The sequence below is a fragment of the Lithobates pipiens genome, unplaced genomic scaffold (assembly GCF_037356315.1).
Source record: "Lithobates pipiens isolate NorthernLeopardFrog02 unplaced genomic scaffold, aLitPip1_a1.2 Scaffold_374, whole genome shotgun sequence".
NCBI classification, from domain to species: Eukaryota; Metazoa; Chordata; class Amphibia; order Anura; family Ranidae; genus Lithobates; species Lithobates pipiens.
In genome coordinates this window covers 1-20,000 of record NW_027507830.1, presented here as the reverse complement: position 1 = coordinate 20,000, position 20,000 = coordinate 1, and the positions used below count along the sequence as shown (strand labels likewise).

Genomic DNA, 20,000 nt, shown 5'->3' with positions numbered 1-20,000 from the left:
CAGGACACACTGACCTCTCCTCTCCTAATACACAGATATCAGGACACACTGACCTCTCCTCTCCTAATACAGAGTTATCAGGACACACTGACCTCTCCTCTCCTAATACACAGATATCAGGACACACTGACCTCTCCTCCTGATACACAGGTATCAGGACACACTGACCTCTCCTCTCCTAATACACGGGTATCAGGACACGCTGACCTCTCCTCTCCTAATACACAGGTATCAGGACACACTGACCTTTCCTCTCCTAATACACAGATATCAGGACACACTGACCTCTCCTCCTGATACACAGGTATCAGGACACACTGACCTCTCCTCTCCTAATACACGGGTATCAGGACACGCTGACCTCTCCTCTCCTAATACACAGATATCAGGACACACTGACCTCTCCTCTCCTAATACACAGGTATCAGGACACGCTGACCTCTCCTCTCCTAATACAGAGGTATCAGGACACACTGACCTCTCCTATCCTCTCCTAATACAGAGTTATCAGGACACACTGACCTCTCCTCTCCTAATACACAGATATCTGAACACACAGACCTCTCCTCTCCTAATACACAAATATCAGGACCCACTGACCTCTCCTCTCCTAATAAAAAGGTATCAGGACACACTGACCTCTCCTAATACACAGATATCAGGAAACACTGACCTAGCCTCCTAATAATCCTCTAATATAATGAATCTGGCTACTTGGTAACATCCATTGCATCATTTTTTTATTGGCTACATGGCAGGATACAGCAGTGATGCCCTAACATGTTTCGACTGAAACCTAACCCCAAGTAAGGCTTCAGCCGAAACACGTTAGCTACATTCTAAAAGACATTCAGGCCAGAGCACTGGTTCCCAGTCTCCCAGGTAATTTGCAGTAGAGCATGTTCTCTTTGTTGGACTCTCTCCTAATACACAGATATCAGGACACACTGATCCGTCCTCTCCTCCTCGTCCTCCTCTGGTTGCCCCCAGTCTCCTCCATTTCAGTCCAGGCCTAAGGTTTGCTCATGTTGTGCTCCCACCCGACCCGTGCCAGTGGTTCTTTGCCCATGTGGCAGTTCCTACGGGCTCTCCGCAGCCGCTCCTGCTCCGAGCACCCCTCCTCCTGATCCCCGCTGGGTGAACGCGGAGGAGTCACCCCGGTAGGGGCAGAGTGGCTCCGGCATGGCTGGGTCTTGGATGTTTCCAGCCCGTTGGGGTCAGAGAGGCTGTACCGGACAGGAGGGTAGTGCTGGAAACATCCGCTCTGCTCTTCCTCCGTCCGGGAATCTGCACTAGTTGCGGCATCGGGGCAGCTGGAGAAGTTTCCTTCGCTGAGGGAGGAGACGCCGCTGCTGGCACTGCCCGAGAGAGGCGAGTTACTGCCATCCAAGCAGGACTGTGGGCTGGTAGGTGAGGCGGGAATCGTGTGCAGAGGGCTCTGTGGAGAGAAAAGCACCAAATAAGATCCATGCAACCCACCATAAGACCTGTACACTCCACCCTATGACCTGTAAACCTCACCATAAGACCAATACACCCCACCATAAGACCTATACATACCACCATAAGATCCATACACCCCACCATAAGACCCATACACCCCACCATAATATCCCCCAAAAGAGCCATACACTCCACCATAAGACCTGTACACCCCGCCATAAGATCCATACACCCCACCATAAGACCCATACACCCCACCATAAGACCCATACACCCCACCATAATATCCGCCATAAGATCCATACATCCCACCATAAGACCTGTACACTCCACCCTACGAACTGTACACCCCACCATAAGACCCATACATCCCACCATAAGATCCATACACCCCACCATAATATCTGCCATAAGATCCATACACCCCACCATAAGACCCGTACATCCCACCATAAGACCCATACATCCCACCATAAGACCCATACATCCCAGGATAAGACCAGTACACTCCACCCTACGACCTGTACACCCCACAATAAGACCTATACATCCCAAAATAAGATCCGCCATAAGATCCATACACTCCACCATAATATCCGCCATAGGATCCATACACCCCACCATAAGACCCGTACACCCCACCATAATACCCATACACCCCACCATAATATCCACCATAAGATCCTTACACCCCACCATAAGTCCCGTACACCCCACCAAAAGACCCATACACCCCCACCATAAGACCCGTACACCCCCACCATAAGACTTGTACACCCCACCATAAGACCCGTACACCCCACCATAAGACCCGTACACACCCCACCATAAGACCCGTACACACCCCACCATAAGACCAGTACACCCCACCATAAGACCAGTACACCCCACCATAAGTCCCGTATACCCCACCCTAAAACCTCTACACCCCACCACAAGGTCCATACACCCAACCATAAGGTCCATACAGCCCACCATAAGACCAATACACCCCACAATAAGACCTGTACACTCTACTATCCTGCTTATTAGGAGAATACACTAGCAAATGTGCCAGAATAACCAATCCCTTGAGGTGGTATAGTGCCCAACTGTACTTAGAGCTCAGTAAAAATAAATCCTATTCTTGGAGTACATTAAGAGACACAGGATGAGTAATTCAGATACAAATGGTTATGCTGCTTCCTTCAGGTGATTGAATTTTGTCAAAGGAGGTAAGGACAGCCTAGTACAGTGATGGCAAACCTTGGGCACCCCAGATGTTTTGGAACTACATTTTCCCATGATGTTCATGCCCCCACATCTGGGGTGCCAAGGTTAAACGCGTGGCACCACAGATGTGGGGTGCCACGCGTGGGGCCTAGTGTAACCCTTCCAGTCAGTCTGTCTAAAAAAAGCTGTACCAGAGAGATTGTCTCCAACAGTGTACATCACATCCAGACAGTAGAGGGAAATATCCTTGGGGAGAAAAGGGGCCTTGGGTCTCAAGACAACCTGGTCTCTGTGTAACACAAAGAAAAGCTTCTTTACAGGTTGAGACCACCAACTCAGAAACTCACCTTTATGTTGATGGGAACAAGGAAGGCAACGGTGTAAGTGAGAGCAGACAGGGGACTCCCCCTGAATGGTTCACAGTGCAGTTTGTGGAGAACCAACAGAACCAGGCTGAGGTCTCACGGAGTTACTGGGAAATCTCAGGGGGAACAATTAGGGCCACTGATAAGAGAATAGCACTGGTCCTCCTATACCAGTGCCCGGGCAGCAGGGGAATCAGCTGTGGGCAGGAAAGGGGGTGATCGGTGCAGCGGGATGGGGGGGGGAAATACAGGAACCGATCCCCCTGTGTGTTTCTCTCTGCAACACCTGAAAGTCGGCTTTTCCTCCTCTCGCCAGGTTTCAGCTACGTGCAGAAACACACAGGGGATCGATTTCTGTAACCCCTGCACTGATCACCCTCTCTGTGTACCATCCTCTTCTCCCTGCTTCATGGGCCTCCCTGCCCCATAGTGCTGCCAGTTTCCCTCCTCTCTTTTCCTTCTGGCTGCTGCAGGCACACAGGTGATCTTTTCAGGATGGAGAGTGGGGGGAGGGGGACTGGTAAATATATCACATTTACCGGGCCCTTCTTTTTGTGAATGAACACAATGAGTGCTCGTTACCAATCACTCAATGTGTTCAATCATAACTAAAGCATAGTAAATTTTGTTGAGTATTCATGGCAAAGGCTAGAAAATCTATGGATTTGATGACAAACTTACTTAATTTGTTGTTGAACCTGGAAGCCAGGAGGTCCACATACCCCCACCTGTGACAGAGGGCCTCAAACCCCCTGGGGTGAAGAGACCATTCCCCTCGTTCCTGACACTGGTGGCTGTTGAAGTGCACCTTCCAACTCTGCATGCCTGGGATGTGCATGGCGCACAGGAATGGAACATGAAGTTCCACCCAAACCATAATCTGATTGGCTTCACCTTGAGCTGTGAGACTTCTGGATGCTTGATGTAAGCCACTGCCGTGGTGTTTTCGTACTGAAACATCGTTGGATGACCTTGCAGTCGAGAGGTTCAGCACTGAATGGATAACTGAATCCATAATATTGATTGAAGAATGAGCTTCCTCCAGCGACCAAGTCTCTTCCAATGAAAAAGTGTCCAGGACCTTGGGAAAACCTTCTAGACCAGTTGGAAGAGGAATTTCCCCAACCCCACAGATGGACTCAGAAGCCTCCAGATTATGGCAAGCCTGGTTTTGTGGTGCTTTCAGTGGTCCAGAGACTGCGCCTACTTGTACCACGCTGCAAGAATGTAGCATTTCAATTGTCTGGAGTGAAACTAGGCAGATAAAACTGCTTTGAAAAGAAGCCACTACTAATTCCCAGGACCCTCATACAAAAAAAATGGAGGGTTGGTTGGCTTTTAGACTGTAGTGTTCAAACATGTCGGTGGAGAGTTTGGACCTTTTCCTGCAGATGGAAGACCTTGGACAGAGAAGAGCTAGGTACTCCAAGTGATGAGTCCTTGACTAAGCCCAGGACCCTCATACAAAAGATGGAGGGTTGGTTGGCTCTTGGACTGTAGTGTCCAAACATGGGAGTGGAAAGTTTGGTCCTTTTCCTGCAGATGGAAGACCCTGCACAGAGAAGTATTCGGGGGAAGATCTAGGTACTCCAAGTTAAAGAAAACAAAGAAGAATCCGGAAGTAAAATCAAAAGAATTTATTGAAAGTCCATAAAAATCAAGCCAACGTGACAAACATCAATCCAAAAAAGGTGCTCATTGGACGCGTTTCACACAGATGTGCTTACTAATTACTCCAAGTAATGAGTCCTGGACTAAGCCCAGGACCCTCATATAAAAAATGGAGGGTTGGTTGGCTTCTGGACTGTAGTGTCCAAACATGGGAGAGGAGACTTTGGACCTTTTCCTGCAGATGGAAGACCCTGCACAGAGAAGTATTCAGGGAAGATCTAGGTAATCCAAGTAATGAGTCCTGGATTAAGCCCAGGACCCTCATACAAAGAATGGGGGGTTGGTTGGCTTCTGGACTGTAGTGTCCAAACATGGGAGAGGAGACTTTGGACCTTTTCCTGCAGATGGAAGACACTGCGCAGGGAATTATTCAGGGAAGATCTAGGTACGCCAAGTAATGAGTCCTGGATTAAGCCCAGGACCCTCATATAAAGAATGGAGGGTTGGTTGGCTTCTGAACTGTAGTGTCCAAACATGGGAGAGGAGAGCTTGGACCTTTTCCTGCAGATGGAAAACCCTGCACAGAGAAGTATTCAGCGAAGATCTAGGTACTCCAAGTAATGAAAACAAAGAAGAATGGTGGCACATCCGGAAGTAAAATCAAAAGAGTTTATTGAAAGTCCATAAAAATCAAGCCAACATGACAAACATCAATCCAAAAAAGGTGCTCAGTGGACGCGTTTCACACAGATGTGCTTACTAATTACTCCAAGTAATGAGTCCTGGACTAAGCCCAGGACCCTCATACAAAAAAATGGAGAGTTGGTCGGCTTCTGGACTGTAGTGCCCAAACAAGGGAGTGGAGAGTTTGGACCTTTTCCTGCAGATGGAAAACCCTGCACAGAGAAGTATTCAGGGAAGATCTAGGTAATCCAAGTAATGAGTCCTGGACTAAGCCCAGGACCCTCATACAAAGAATGGAGGGTTAGATGGCTTCTGGACTGTAGTGTTCAAACATGGTAGAAGAGACTTTGGACCTTTTCCGGCAGATGGAACTTCCTGCACAGAGACGTGTTCGGGAGAAGGCCTAGGTAATGAGTCAAAGCTCATTGGGTATTTGGATTGTACGATTATTTTTTTATTTTATTTATTTGTTTTTAAGGTTGAACTGGATGGACTTGTGTCTTTTTTCAACTTGACTAACTATGTAACTATGTAACTATGTAACTATGGACTGTAGTGTCCAAACATGGGAGAGGAGAGCTTGAACCTTTTCCTGCAGATGGAAGACCCTGCACAGAGAAGTATTCAGCGAAGATCTAGGTAATCCAAGTAATGAGTCCTGGATTAAGCCCAGGACCCTCATACAAAGAATGGAGGGTTGGTTGGCTTCTGGACTGTAGTGTCCAAACATGGGAGAGGAGACTTTGGACCTTTTCCTGCAGATGGAAGACCCTGCACAGAGAAGTATTCAGGGAAGATCTAGGTAATCCAAGTAATGAAAACAAAGAAGAATGGTGGCACATCCGGAAGTAAAATCAAAAGAGTTGACTAACTTGACTAACTATGTAACTATGTAACTATGTAACTATGGACTGTAGTGTCCAAACATGGGAGAGGAGAGCTTGAACCTTTTCCTGCAGATGGAAGACCCTGCACAGAGAAGTATTCATGGTTGATCTAGGTAATCCAAGTAATGAGTCCTGGATTAAGCTCAGGACCCTCAGACAAAAGATGGAGGGTTGGTTGGCGCTTGGACTGTAGTGTCCAAACATGGGAGTAGAAAGTTTGGTCCTTTTCCTGCAGATGGAAGACCCTGCACAGAGAAGTATTCAGGGAAGATCTAGGTACTCCAAGTTAAAGAAAACAAAGAAGAATGGCGGCACACCCGGAAGTAAAATCAAAAGAATTTATTGAAAGTCCATAAAAATCAAGCCAACGTGACAAACATCAATCCAAAAAAGGTGCTCATTGGACGCGTTTCACACAGATGTGCTTACTAATTACTCCAAGTAATGAGTCCTGGACTAAGCCCAGGACCCTCATATAAAAAATGGAGGGTTGGTTGGCTTCTGGACTGTAGTGTCCAAAGAAGATCTAGGTACTCCAAGTAATGAAAACAAAGAAGAATGGCAGCACATCCAGAAGTAAAATCAAAAGAGTTTATTGAAAGTCCAAAAAAATCAAGCCAACATAACAAACAATCCAAAAAAGGTGCTCAGTGGACGCGTTTCACACAGATGTGCTTACTAATTACTCCAAGTAATGAGTCCTGGACTAAGCCCAGGACCCTCATACAAAAAATGGAGAGTTGGTCGGCTTCTGAACTGTAGTGCCCAAACAAGGGAGTGGAGAGTTTGGACCTTTTCCTGCAGATGGAAGTTCCTGCACAGAGAAGTATTCAGGGAAGATCTAGGTAATCCAAGTAATGAGTCCTGGACTGAGCCCAGGACCCTTATACAAAGAATGGAGGGTTGGTTGTCTTCTGGACTGTAGTGTCCAAACATGGGAGAGGAGACTTTGGACCTTTTCCTGCAGATGGAAGTTCCTGCACAGAGACGTGTTCGGGAGAAGGCCTAGGTAATGAGTCAAAGCCACCCGAACCTCTGCAGAATTTAGACAGTGGTTCATAGACTGACAGAGTTCCTCAGTAGGAGGTCATATCCAGGTATCCCACTATGGGAGTGCCCCAAAGACAAAGCAGAGCAAGTGCAAAGGCTAGCACTTTGGTAAAAACCCAAGGTGCAGTGGGATAGACCAAAAGAAAGGGGCACAAATTGGTAGCGTTGAGTGCCCACCACAAAGAGCTAATGTGCTCGAAAAGAGAGAAAGAGAGGGACATGCAAGTAGACATTGGCTGACCTGGTAGTTGATGTGCAGAAAGTTTGTACTCAAAAAGGAAGGTGTTGAGAACTTTTAGATCCAGAAAGTGGCAAACAGCCTCTTTTGCTTTGGGAGCAATGAACAAGTTTGAGTAAAAACCCTAGAAGTTTTCCTTTCACGGAACAAATGGCTATGACCCCCCTTGGAAAAGTAGCTACATCAGAGCAGCGTAGAGCTCGGCTAGTCTTTGTAGGAATATTGGCAAGTTTGACAATACGAAGGCGGCGGAGTATAAAATTCTACCTTGTAACTCCTGGATACCACATTCTGGATCCAAACGTACGTCTGAAACGTCCTAGGACCAGTTGGCTGCAAAGACCAACAGATGTCCCCCCCCCCCCTCCCCCCCCCGGAAACATCAGAACACATTACAGGCCAACACTGCTTCTTCTCCTATAGAGAATCAGCTGATCTAGAGAGCTGCAAAATGATCAAGAGAGTCGTGATAAAGAGCAAAAAAAAAAAGTATAAAAGGCTTTGCTTCTCTCTGAAGAAAAAGCAAAATAAAAACCAAAAAAAAAAAAAAAAAAGTGGAACATGATGGGAGTGAGAGTTTTGTTCTGCCAGTATCCAATCTCCTGAAGGCAGCGGCATAACCTTATGTACCTGAATTACTCACCTGGTGTCCCTTATGACCAAATATTGTTTCCTGTTAAGTTAAATGCATGCTGGGAAATGATAACATTGTTATTTCAGTGCACAAGAAGCTACAAGGACATGGGATTTCTGGCAGGATCAACAGTTCCCAGTCCTTGCCGAAAAGCTAACTAATGCATTCACTACATTGAGGGACTAGTAAGCTACAATATATATATTAAAATGTATTAATATAAAATTGATTAAAAGATAAAAAAAAAAAAAATGATTGCAACTTATCAGTTTTGAAGATGTAGTGGCAGCAATAGGATTCGTTAAAAGGTTTTAAAGCATAATAATAATAATAGGACAATATTGTCCACACCACTGACATATGATGGAATATTATTACTATTATGCACAAGCAGGACTGTACATGGCAGTATTCAGGATAACGATGAATGTTTTTATAGTTCTGGCCTTTGTGTGCAAACCGGGATTTCCCGCGAGGTATAAAACCGCCTGCAATGTGGAGAAATCAGATGCATTTTTTTTCAGGAAACAATGTCCGTTCTTTGTACTGTCTCTGCATCCGGGAACAGTTCAGTGCCGGCAAGCGGGGGGTTAATAAGGTGCATTAGGGATCTGGTGGGTAATGCAGGCGCTCCGTCCCCCATAGAGGGATGAAAAGCATCAAAGTGCAGAGAGTAATGGCCTTCAGAGACAGAAAAGAGAAGGGAGAAGAAAGAGAAGGAGCAAAGAGTGGGGGTAGTAATAGAGAAAAGAAAGGGGAGAGAGAAGGAGAAGAGACGGAGAAAGGAATAAAGTGAGAGAAGGAAAGGAGTATGGGGGGGGGGGGGGAAGTGAAGCGATTAAGGGAGAGAGAGAGAGAGAGAGGAGAGAGATAAGAGGGGGAGGGGGAACAGATGGAGGGAGGGATAGAGAGAGAGAGGAAGAAAAGGGTAATGAAGAAAAAGAAGCAGCAAGGAGTGGGGATAGTAAACGAGACAGAGAAGGAGAAGAGATGTAAAGAGGAATAGAGAGGGGAGAGGAGAGAAAAGGAGTAGAGAGAAAAGGAGAAAAAAGGAGAGGGGAGGAAAGAAGAGCAGAGAAGAGGAGGAGAAAGAAGAGGGGAGGAGAGAAAAAGATAAGAAGAGGGAAAAGGAGAGGAGAAAAGAGAAGAGGAAAGGAGGAGAAAGAAGAGGGGAGGAGAGAAAAGGAGAGGGGAGGAGAGAAAAGGAGAGGAGAGAAGAGGAGAGGAGAGAAGAGGAGAGGAAAGAAGAGAAAAGGAGGAGAAAGAAGAGGAGAGGAGAGAAAATGAGTGAAATGGAGAGGAGAGAAGAGGAGAGAAAAGAAAGGGAGAGGAGAGAAGAGCAGGAGAAAGAAGAGGGGAGGAGAGAAAAAGAGAAGAGGAGGGAAAAGGAAAGGAGAAAACAGGAGAGGAAAGTAGGAGAAAGAAGAGGGGAGGAGAGAAAAGGAGAGGGGAGGAGAGAAGAGGAGAGGAGAGAAGAGGAGAGGAGAGAAGAGGAGAGGAAAGAAGAGAAAAGGAGGAGAAAGAAGAGGAGAGGAGAGAAAATGAGTGAAATGGAGAGGAGAGAAGAGGAGAGAAAAGAAAGGGAGAGGAGAGAAGAGGAGGAGAAAGAAGAGGGGAGGAGAGAAAAGGAGAGGAGAGAGAAGAGGAGAGAAAAGAAGAGGAGAGGAGAGAAGAGGAGAGGAAAGAAGAGAAAAGAAGAGGAAAGAAGAGAAAAGAAGAGGAAAGAAGAGAAGGAGAAAGTAGAAAAAAGACGAGGAGAGGAGGAGAAAAAAGAGGGGAGGAGAGAAGAGGAGGAGAAAGAAGAGGAGAGAATAGGAGAGGAGAGGAGAGGATAGAAGAGGAGAGGAGAGGAAAGAAGAGAAGGAGAAAGAAGAGGGGAGGAGAGAAAAGAAGAGGCGTGGAGAGAAAAGGAGAGGAGAGAAGAAGAAAGGAAAGAAGAAGAGAGGAAAGGAAAGAAGAGGAGAGGATAGAAGAGGAGAGGAGGAGAGAAGGAGAGAAAAGAAGAAGAGACGAGAGGATAGAAGAGGAGAAGAAAGAAGAAGGGAGGAGGAAAAAGAAGAGGAGAGGAGAGAAAAAGAGAGAACAACAGAGGAGAGGAAAGAAGAGGGGAGAGGATAGAAGAGGAGCAGAAGAAAGAAGAGGGGAGGGGAGTGGGGAGGGCAGGAGAGGGAGAGGGAGAGGGGAGGGGAGGGGAGGGGAGGAGAGGAGAGGAGAGGAGAGGAGAGGAGAGGGGAGGGGAGGCAAGGGAAGAAAGGAAGAACAGACATAAGAGAGACAGGGTTGGGAAAGGAGGGGGGAAGGAAAATGAGAGTTTAGAGTTTAAAACTTCCAAATATAAAGCAAGAACAATGTATCAGTATTTTTTTAATTATCCCCCTCCCCCCCCTCATCTCCCCACTGCAACCCTCCACTCCATTACACAGTACATACCCTGGGTCAGGCCTCTGGGGGTCCCGGTTGGAGTGAGGACACTCCCGACATGAGTTGTCAGGAAAGGAAGAGATTCTCTGGTCCCGCTGTCCAAACTCCAACTGCTTGGTGCTGCCAGGACTGACGCAGGACAGTACATCACAGCGACCAGGAGAGGGCGATGACCAAAGCACGAAAATCAGGAATAGTGAAAAAGTAAGAAAAAAATAAATAAAAATAGCGCAATTAGTACAAGTACAGATACTGGAAAGATCTTAAAAAAAGTTACCTGCTTTAACAGTGTATCAGTATATTATAAATACAGTTGAATAGTGCAAAGGGCAATGATGATCATAAATATTCAGATCTTGTACAGTAATTGTATTTGTATGTTCCCGTAGACATGGGATAAATGTACGTCATCCATAAATAATTCATCATACACAAAGCCGGGGCCGAGTAAAGGTAAGAGTTGAGTTTAGGGTCAGGTTATAGATAAGGGTTAGACTTAGATTGAGGGTTAAGTTGTGATTTAATGGGGTTGTAACCCCTCACGGTTTTTCACGGGAAACATGTCGCCCAAAAAAAGTTCAAGAGTTACTTTTGAGCGGCATGCTTCCCGCGGTGCGGGTTTGCCGCAATTGCAGCGTGAATTATCGTGCGACAGTCGCGGCAGGCCCGCACCGCAATTTTAGGTGTCATTCAAATGAATGGCATGTCAAATGCGGTTCCCGCGATTTGTCGTTCACACATGGGGGGGAATCTGCCCGCGATTCAAAATAATGAAGTGTGAAGGCAGTCTAAGTTTTCAAATATGAATATTGAAACATCAAAATACTAGACATGTGCAAATAGTTTGTTCCGAAATTATTTATTTTTTTTTAAACAAATTTCGACAATTTCGTTAATATCGGAAATAATGAAAACCCCATTTAATAAATTTTTCTGAATATTCGGAAATTTGCGTTTTTCCAAATATTCGGAAATTCGAATATTCAGAAATTCAAAATTTCGGAAATTCAAACATTCGGTAATTTGAAAATCCCAAAATTCGGAAATTCGGAAATAAAAATGAAAATCAGAAAATTCTAAAGAATGAAAATTCAAAAATAAGAATGAAAATCCAAAAATCTGAAATAATAACTTAACTATTAAATTATAGGTATTGGAATTGCCTTTCAAATTTGGCTGTTAGTGAACGTTATTAATACGAATTATCTGAAATAACAAATGTTATTACGAATCGGAAGTTCTAAAATTAGAAATTTCATAAATTTGAAAATTCTAAAATTTGGAAATTTGAAAATTTGAAAATTCTAAAATTTGGAAATGTGAAAATTCTAAAACTATAAATTCAAAAATCTGAATTAATAACCAACTAATAATAAATATCAAATTATAGGTATTGGTTAGTGAACATAACGAGTTCGAATTTATCCGAAATTATGAAATAATCTGAAATAACGAATGCCGTATCTAAACGAATGGAACATAACGATCTAATACTAATAAACAATAATAATCATAAAACCTTTTTATTATTATTATTTATTATTAATTTGTTCCATTCCATTTGTTTAGATGCAGCATTTGTTTTTTCGGATAATTCATAACTTCAGATAAATTGGTATTCGTTACGTTCACAAACAGCCAAATTTGAAAGGAGATTTCAATACCTATAATTTAATAGTTAGTTATTTTTTCAAATTTGACTGATTTTCTTTCTTTTTTTCAGATTTTCAAATTTCTGAATTCCCGAACTCCGAATATCCGAAAATTCGGAATTAGAAAAATTGGAATTAGAAAATGTTACTGTTTTTATTTCTTTTTTTCAGATTTTCTATTCAGAATTTATTTCCGAGTTTTCGAAATTTTGGCATTCAAAACTTCAGAATTCGGAAATGTGAAAATTTGGAATTCAAAAATGTTATTGATTATCTTTCTCTTTTTCAGATTTTCTAATTTTCGAAATTTTTGAATTTCAGAATTTTCAAAAATTTAGAAATTTGGAATTGGAAAACTTGGAATTCAAAAATTCGGAAATTTGAAATTCGGAAATGTGAAAATGTGGAACTTTGACTGATTTTCTTTATTTTTTTTTCAGATTTTTGAAATTTTTGAATTTCAGAATTTAAAATAAATCAGAAATTTGAAATTTGAAAACTCGGAATTTGAAAATTTGAAATTCTAATTTCCCAAAAAAGCAAAAAAATAATTAAATAAAAGTCAGTGCACATGTCTATTATACAGCATAAAGTGCACAGAGGTGGTTACCTTTCTCTGCCACAGAGAGGTTGGGATCGCTGCAAGGCTTGCAGGGCCCGAGGACTTGCTGGAATAGGGCCCGAGGGTAGACGCAGCGCTGGGACACCACCAGGAGAGACCAAAAAATCAAAACAAAAGAGTTTGAATCCGTCCTTCAAGTTACAGCTCTTAAAACGATGACATTCTCCTTTAAACAAGGCCTATTTACTATCACTGTTCTATACCTGTGCGTTTTCTGCGCCAGTTTGATACATGGCGCTACTGGGTCGGTCCCGCGGTGCCGGAAGCAGCATCACCAAGTCTCGTGAATGTCTGTATTTATCAGGTAGGGAAGGAGAACCTGTAGGGGAGGAATATGGAAAGGTTTATGACCCAATATTCTACATTTAGACACAAAGAAGCCTTGTAATGTGTCCAATATGTGCATTTCCTCCGCTCGCCAGCTCCATCTAGTGGCCACAATGCAGTATTTTTTCTGAAACGCCTCAATCAGGAAAATTATGCATTATGGCCACTAGAAGGAGCTGGCGAGCGGCGGAAATACACATATTAGACACATTACAGCAGGAGGTAGGCAACCTGGGGCCCCTCCAGCTGTTGCGGAACTACAAGTCCCATCATGCCTCTGGGAGTAATTGTAACTGCCAGCCTTGCAATGCCTCATGGGAAATGTAGTTCCACAACAGATGGAGGGCCCCAGGTTGGCTTCCCCTGTATTACAGGGATTGTTCGCTATGGCGGTGCGATCGCTGAGATATTCGCCCAGCTAATTGTTTCATACGCAGACTGGAGAAGCGGTAAATAGCAATGAGCCGAAATGTTTTCCTGGCAGAGAATTCCATTGGCCGGGCAATTCTGTTACAACTTTAATGAACAATTTTTGTCCTTCATTTCTCTGCCTTTCACACTACAGAAAGAAGTTTTGACCCGAGCAGAACTTTACCCTGCAGCTCCCATTTCTACGTACCGCGTGTGCTGGAGGGGGCGGAGTTGACCAGCTGGGATGGCGCGGAGTGGGTGGAGCTGAGGCTGGAGGAGGAGGGACTTGTGTAGGATGAAGATAATGCAGAAACGTTAGTGATGGATCCAGCGTGGAGGGAGTGGGGTAGCAGCATCTGAAAGACAAAACAGTCAGAACGGAAGGATGACAGAATGGAAGGATGATGGTGGATGACGGAATGGAAGGATGAAGGTGGATGACGGAATGAAAGGATGATGGCGGATGATGGAATGGAAGGATGATGGTGGATGACGGAATGGAAGGATGATGGAATGGAAGGATAATGGTCGGTGACGGAATGCAAGGATGATGGTGGATGACGGAATGGAAGGATGATGGAATGGAAGGATGATGGTAGATGACGGATTGGAAGGATGATGGTGCATGACGGAATGGAAGGATGAAGGTGGATGACGGAATGGAAGGATGATGGCGGATGATGGAATGGAAGGATGATGGTGGATGATGGAATGGAAGGATAATGGTGGGTGACGGAATGCAAGGATGATGGTGGATGACGGAATGGAAGGATGATGGTGGATGACGGAATGGAAGGATGATGGTGGATGACGGAATGGAAGGATGATGGTGGATGATGGAATGAAAGGATGATGGTGGATGACGGAATGGAAGGATAATGGTGGATGACGGAATGGAAGGATAATGGTGGATGATGGAATGGAAGGATGATGGTGGATGACGGAATGGAAGGATGATGGAATGGAAGGATGATGGAATGGAAGGATAATGGTGGGTGACGGAATGGAAGGATGATGGTGGATGACGGAATGGAAGGATGATGGTGGATGACGGAATGGAAGGATAATGGTGGATGATGGAATGGAAGGATGATGGTGGATGACGGAATGGAAGGATGATGGAATGGAAGGATGATGGAATGGAAGGATAATGGTGGGTGACGGAATGGAAGGATGATGGTGGATGACGGAATGAAAGGATGATGGTGGATGATGGAATGAAAGGATGATGGTGGATGACGGAATGGGAGGATGACAGAAGATAATAGAACAGAAGGATGGCAGAGAGTCTTAACCGGCAACTAACAATACAATAGAAGATCAGATCAGCCATAAAGAGGTGAGTCCAGCGATGGGTGTGGGATGTGTGTAAAGTGATGAAGTATTTGAGGCGTGGGATGTGTGTAAAGTGATGGGATATTTGGGGCGTGGGATGTGTGTAAAGTGATGGGATATTTGGGGCGTGGGATGTGTGTAAAGTGATGGGATATTTGGGGCGTGGGATGTGTGTAAAGTGATGGGATATTTGGGGCGTGGGATGTGTGTAAAGTGATGGGATATTTGGGGTGTGGGATGCGTAAAGTGATGGGATATTTGGAGAGTGTAAAGTGATGGGATATTTGGGGCGTGGAAAGTGTAAAGTGATGGGATATTTGGGGCGGGGGATGTGTGTAAAGTGATGGGATATTTGGGGTGTGGGGCGTGTAAAGTGATGGGATATTTGGGGCGTGGGATGTGTGTAAAGTGATGGAATATTTGGGGTGTGGGATGTGTAAAGTGATGGGATATTTGGGGCGTGGAATGTGTAAAGTGATGGGATATTTGGGGCGTGGGATGTGTGTAAAGTGATGGGATATTTGGAGAGTGTAAAGTGATGAGATATTTGGGGTGTGGGATGTGTGTAAAGTGATGAGATATTTGGGGCGTGGGATGTGTGTAAAGTGATTGGAGTATTTGGGGCGTGGGATGTGTGTAAAGTGATGGAATATTTGGGGCGTGGGATGGGTGTAAATTGATGGGATATTTGGGGCGTGGAATGTGTAAAGTAATGGGATATTTGGGGCGTGGGATGTGTGTAAAGTGATGGGATATTTGGGGCGTGGAATGTGTAAAGTGATGGGATATTTGGGGCGTGGGATGTGTGTAAAGTGATGGGATATTTGGGACGTGGGGCGTGTAAAGTGATGGAATATTTGGGGTGTGGGATGTGTAAAGTGATGGGATATTTGGAGAGTGTAAAGTGATGGGATATTTGGGGCGTGGGATGTGTGTAAAGTGATGGGATATTTGGGGTGTGGGGCGTGTAAAGTAATGGGATAGTTGGGGCGTGGAATGTGTAAAGTGATGGGATATTTGGGGCGTGGGATGTGTGTAAAGTGATGGGATATTTGGGGCGTGGGATGTGTGTAAAGTGATGGGATATTTGGGGCGTGGGATGTGTGTAAAGTGATGGGATATTTGGGGTGTGGGATGTGTAAAGTGATGGGATATTTGGAGAGTGTAAAGTGATGGGATATTTGGGGTGTGGGATGTGTGTAAAGTGATGGGATATTTGGGGCGTGGGATGTGTGTAAAGTGATGGGATATTTGGGGCGTGGGATGTGTGTAAAGTGATGGGATATTTGGGGCGTGGGGCGTGTAAAGTGATGAGATATTTGGGGCGTGGGATGTGTGTAAAGTGATGGGATATTTGGGGCGTGGGATGTGTGGAAAGTGATGGGATATTTGGGGTGTGGGATGTGTGTAAAGTGATGGGATATTTGGGGCGTGGGATGTGTGTAAAGTGATGGGATATTTGGGGCGTGGGATGTGTAAAGTGATGAGATATTTGGGGTGTGGGATGTGTAAAGTGATGGGATATTTGGGGCGTGGGATGTGTAAAGTGATGAGATATTTGGGGTGTGGGATGTGTAAAGTGATGGGATATTTGGGGCGTGGGATGTGTGTAAAGTGATGGGATATTTGGGGCGTGGGATGTGTGTAAAGTGATGGGATATTTGGGGCGTGGGATGTGTGTAAAGTGATGGGATATTTGGGGCGTGGGATGTGTAAAGTGATGAGATATTTGGGGTGTGGGATGTGTAAAGTGATGGGATATTTGGGGTGTGGGATGTGTAAAGTGATGAGATATTTGGGGCGTGGGATGTGTAAAGTGATGAGATATTTGGGGTGTGGGATGTGTAAAGTGATGGGATATTTGGGGCGTGGAATGTGTAAAGTGATGAGATATTTGGGGCGTGGGATGTGTGTAAAGTGATGGGATATTTGGGGTGTGGGATGTGTGTAAAGTGATGAGATATTTGGGGCGTGGGATGTGTGTAAAGTGATTGGAGTATTTGGGGCGTGTAACATGATGGGATATTTGGGGCGTGGGTCTCACCTGCATAGAGTAGGGGTCCTCGTTCTCGCTGTCCGCCGCGGTGGGCGTGGTCCCGGTGTCGCTGGAGGTGTGAGATGAGAGCGAGGAGGATGAATGTCGCACGGAGCCGAGGACCACCAGAGGGCTGCAGACAACAACAACATTCAGGGTCACGTACACTGTGGATGTGGATCGAGGGGGGCGGGTCGATCGTCTCGCAGGAGGTACCTGTGTCTGTGGAGGAGTCTCAGGCTGTCGTTATTTAGCGCTCCGTGCGATAGGAGGATGTTTCCGCGAGGAAGCGGCGCACAGGACGGATTCATCTTCTCCAGTGTAGGAAACTCCTGGGGGGCGTACAAGAAAAGCTGCAAAGTTCAGCGCGGGATGCATGGGTTATCATGTGATCATATCTATTGGTAATCAGTTCTCACATTCAGGGCGGGGCTTATTTTTTGGGGGCACTTTTTGGCGTTCGCTGCCGCTGTGAATCCAAGATTCGCGGTTCTGTCCGGGAGAATTTTTTTGTAAGCCATAATGCAATGTCTGGCCTTTGAACTTTAGTCAGCAGGCATAGGATGGCCAATAATGGGGTCCTTATTACGGGCCGGGCCCCTCGCTATAAAGGAAGGTGCAAAGAGCAGCCATAAGGGTCTATGTATGAAAAAAACTGCTGCATAAATGCCTCAGCGTTCACACAGCCGTCAAAAATAATCCCTGTTTATTTTCTTATAATTATCAGCTCCATCTAGTGGCCATAATGCGGCACTTTCCTGACATCCCAGATTAAGGAAAATACAGCATAATGGCCACTAGATGGAGCTGACAAATATGAGACACATTACAGGGATTATTTGTAATGGCTGCACAAACAGTTTATTTTCTTATGATTTTCGGCTCCATCTAGTGGACATAATGCGGCATTTTCCTGAAATATCTCAATCAGAAAAACACAACAAAATGGCCACTAGATGGAGCTGACAATCATAGCAAATGTAATGTGTCTCATATGTGTATTTGCTATGATCGTCGGCTCCATCTAGTGGCCATATTTGCGGCATTTCCCTGAAATATTTTAATCAGGAAAATACCACTAGGTGGAGCTGGCGATCATAGCAAATACACATTTGAGACACATTACAAGGGTTATTCGTGACGGCTGTGCAGTTTTTTTTGCTATGCTCATTGGCTCCATCTAGTGGCGATGCGATAATGCAGCATTTTCCTGAAATCCCTCAATCAGGAAAGTACCACATTATGGCCACTAGATGGAGCCAACGATCCTACCAATACACAAATAAGACACATTGCAGGGATTATTCATGATGGTTGTGTGAATGTTTGAGGCATTTTTACAGTAATTTTTTTTTTTTTAAATGGACCCCATAGAGTCAGAATATTGGGGGCTGCTGTAGAGAAATGATATGGGGAAGTTGACAAACTTCATAGGGAGAAGTTAGGAAACTTTCATTCTGATTGTTAGCTCTTTGGGCAGTCCACCCCCTTTTGCTGCTCTCCACGGGGTGGCTCCTCTGCTCCTCCATAGATACAGCGGAGGAGTTAGTGTAGCTACCCTAGGACAGAAAGTATGGCACTGGCAGGATCACCAGGTGAAATAAAGCAAAAAAAGAAAAGAAAGTTAAAGCATAAAGACTGGTAAGCTGCATGACTGAAGGAACTAAACTCCAATAAATGAAAGGGGCGGGGCAAAGGACAGTCGGGCTGGGGAGGAAAGGGCTAGAAGACGCTGGGCGTCATCCTGCCAGGAAATGGGGGCTGAATTGCCGCAGCTTCTGATGCACATGGTGAGAAGCTCACAGTGTGCAGTGAAATCAGAGGAAGCCGGTACAACTGGGCAAGACTGAAGGGGAGAGAAAGCTTTGCAGACAATAAAATGAGGAGGTTTTTACCTGGTAGAGACTGGAGCGCATGACCTGGAACTGGTCTACCAGCTTCTTGTGCAGCGGCCGCATCTCGGGGTGTACGCAGCGCTCGTGTACCGCCAGCCCCACCCCCAACACGTGTACCTGGAACAGGAGGCATATTGTTAGGCCTTATGGAACGCCTGGGCCATCAACTATTACAATCAAACACAAGACAAACAGGCCAACCGGAGTTCACAAAAACTGATTTGATTCGTAACTTATATAGTCACACAATAGGATCTTATAGAAATATCTGAAAGAAGAACTGTCTGTACTGCATTGCAGCATGAGATCAGAATCAAATTTTCATCGAACTTCAGTTTGCCATCATCTTTAAATCTCTTCATCGTATACCTTCTCCTATATACTCCCCCCAATATATCCCTTCATTATATACCTTCTCCTATATACTCCCCCCAATATATCCCTTCATTATATACCTTCTCCTATATACTCCCCCCCAATATATCCCTTCATTATATACCTTCTCCTATATACTCCCCCCAATATATCCCTTCATTATATACCTTCTCCTATATATCCCCCCCCCAATATATCCCTTCATTATATACCTTCTCCTATATACTCCCCCCAATATACCCCTTCATTATATACCTTCTCCTATATACTCCCCCCAATATATCCCTTCATTATATACCTTCTCCTATATACTCCCCCCAATATATCACTTCATTATATACCTTCTCCTATATACTCCCCCAATATATCCCTTCATTATATACCTTCTCCTATATACTCCCCCCAATATATCCCTTCATTATATACCTTCTCCTATATACCCCCCAATATATCCCTTCATTATATACCTTCTCCTATATACTCCCCCCAATATATCCCTTCATTATATACCTTCTCCTATATACTCCCCCAATATATCCCTTCATTATATACCTTCTCCTATATACTCCCCCCAATATATCCCTTCATTATATACCTTCTCCTATATACTCCCCCCCAATATATCCCTTCATTATATACCTTCCCCTATATACTCCCCCCCAATATATCCCTTCATTATATACCTTCTCCTATATACCCCCCAATATATCCCTTCATTATATACCTTCTCCTATATACTCCCCCCAATATATCCCTTCATTATATACCTTCTCCTATATACTCCCCCAATATATCCCTTCATT

The 20,000-nt window shown here is 44.8% G+C and overlaps 1 protein-coding gene across 1 annotated transcript in view; it reads right to left on the bottom strand.

Annotated features, from left to right (window-relative positions):
• The window catches only part of LOC143956636 (dedicator of cytokinesis protein 3-like), a gene marked incomplete at its 5' end in the record, with an annotated part of 21,629 nt that extends 2,690 nt beyond the window's left edge, over positions 1-18,939 (bottom strand). The window contains 14 exon segments of the mRNA XM_077466828.1: positions 1-173; positions 208-327; positions 362-478; positions 523-644; positions 1,157-1,438; positions 3,829-4,263; positions 8,672-8,805; positions 10,555-10,674; positions 12,808-12,895; positions 13,023-13,138; positions 13,766-13,913; positions 16,937-17,060; positions 17,144-17,280; positions 18,823-18,939. The exon segment at positions 1-173 is cut by the window's left edge and continues 313 nt beyond it. Of these exon segments, the coding sequence (XP_077322954.1) occupies positions 1-173; positions 208-327; positions 362-478; positions 523-644; positions 1,157-1,438; positions 3,829-4,263; positions 8,672-8,805; positions 10,555-10,674; positions 12,808-12,895; positions 13,023-13,138; positions 13,766-13,913; positions 16,937-17,060; positions 17,144-17,280; positions 18,823-18,939 (2,233 nt within the window).
• Between the last annotated feature and the right edge of the window lie 1,061 nt (positions 18,940-20,000).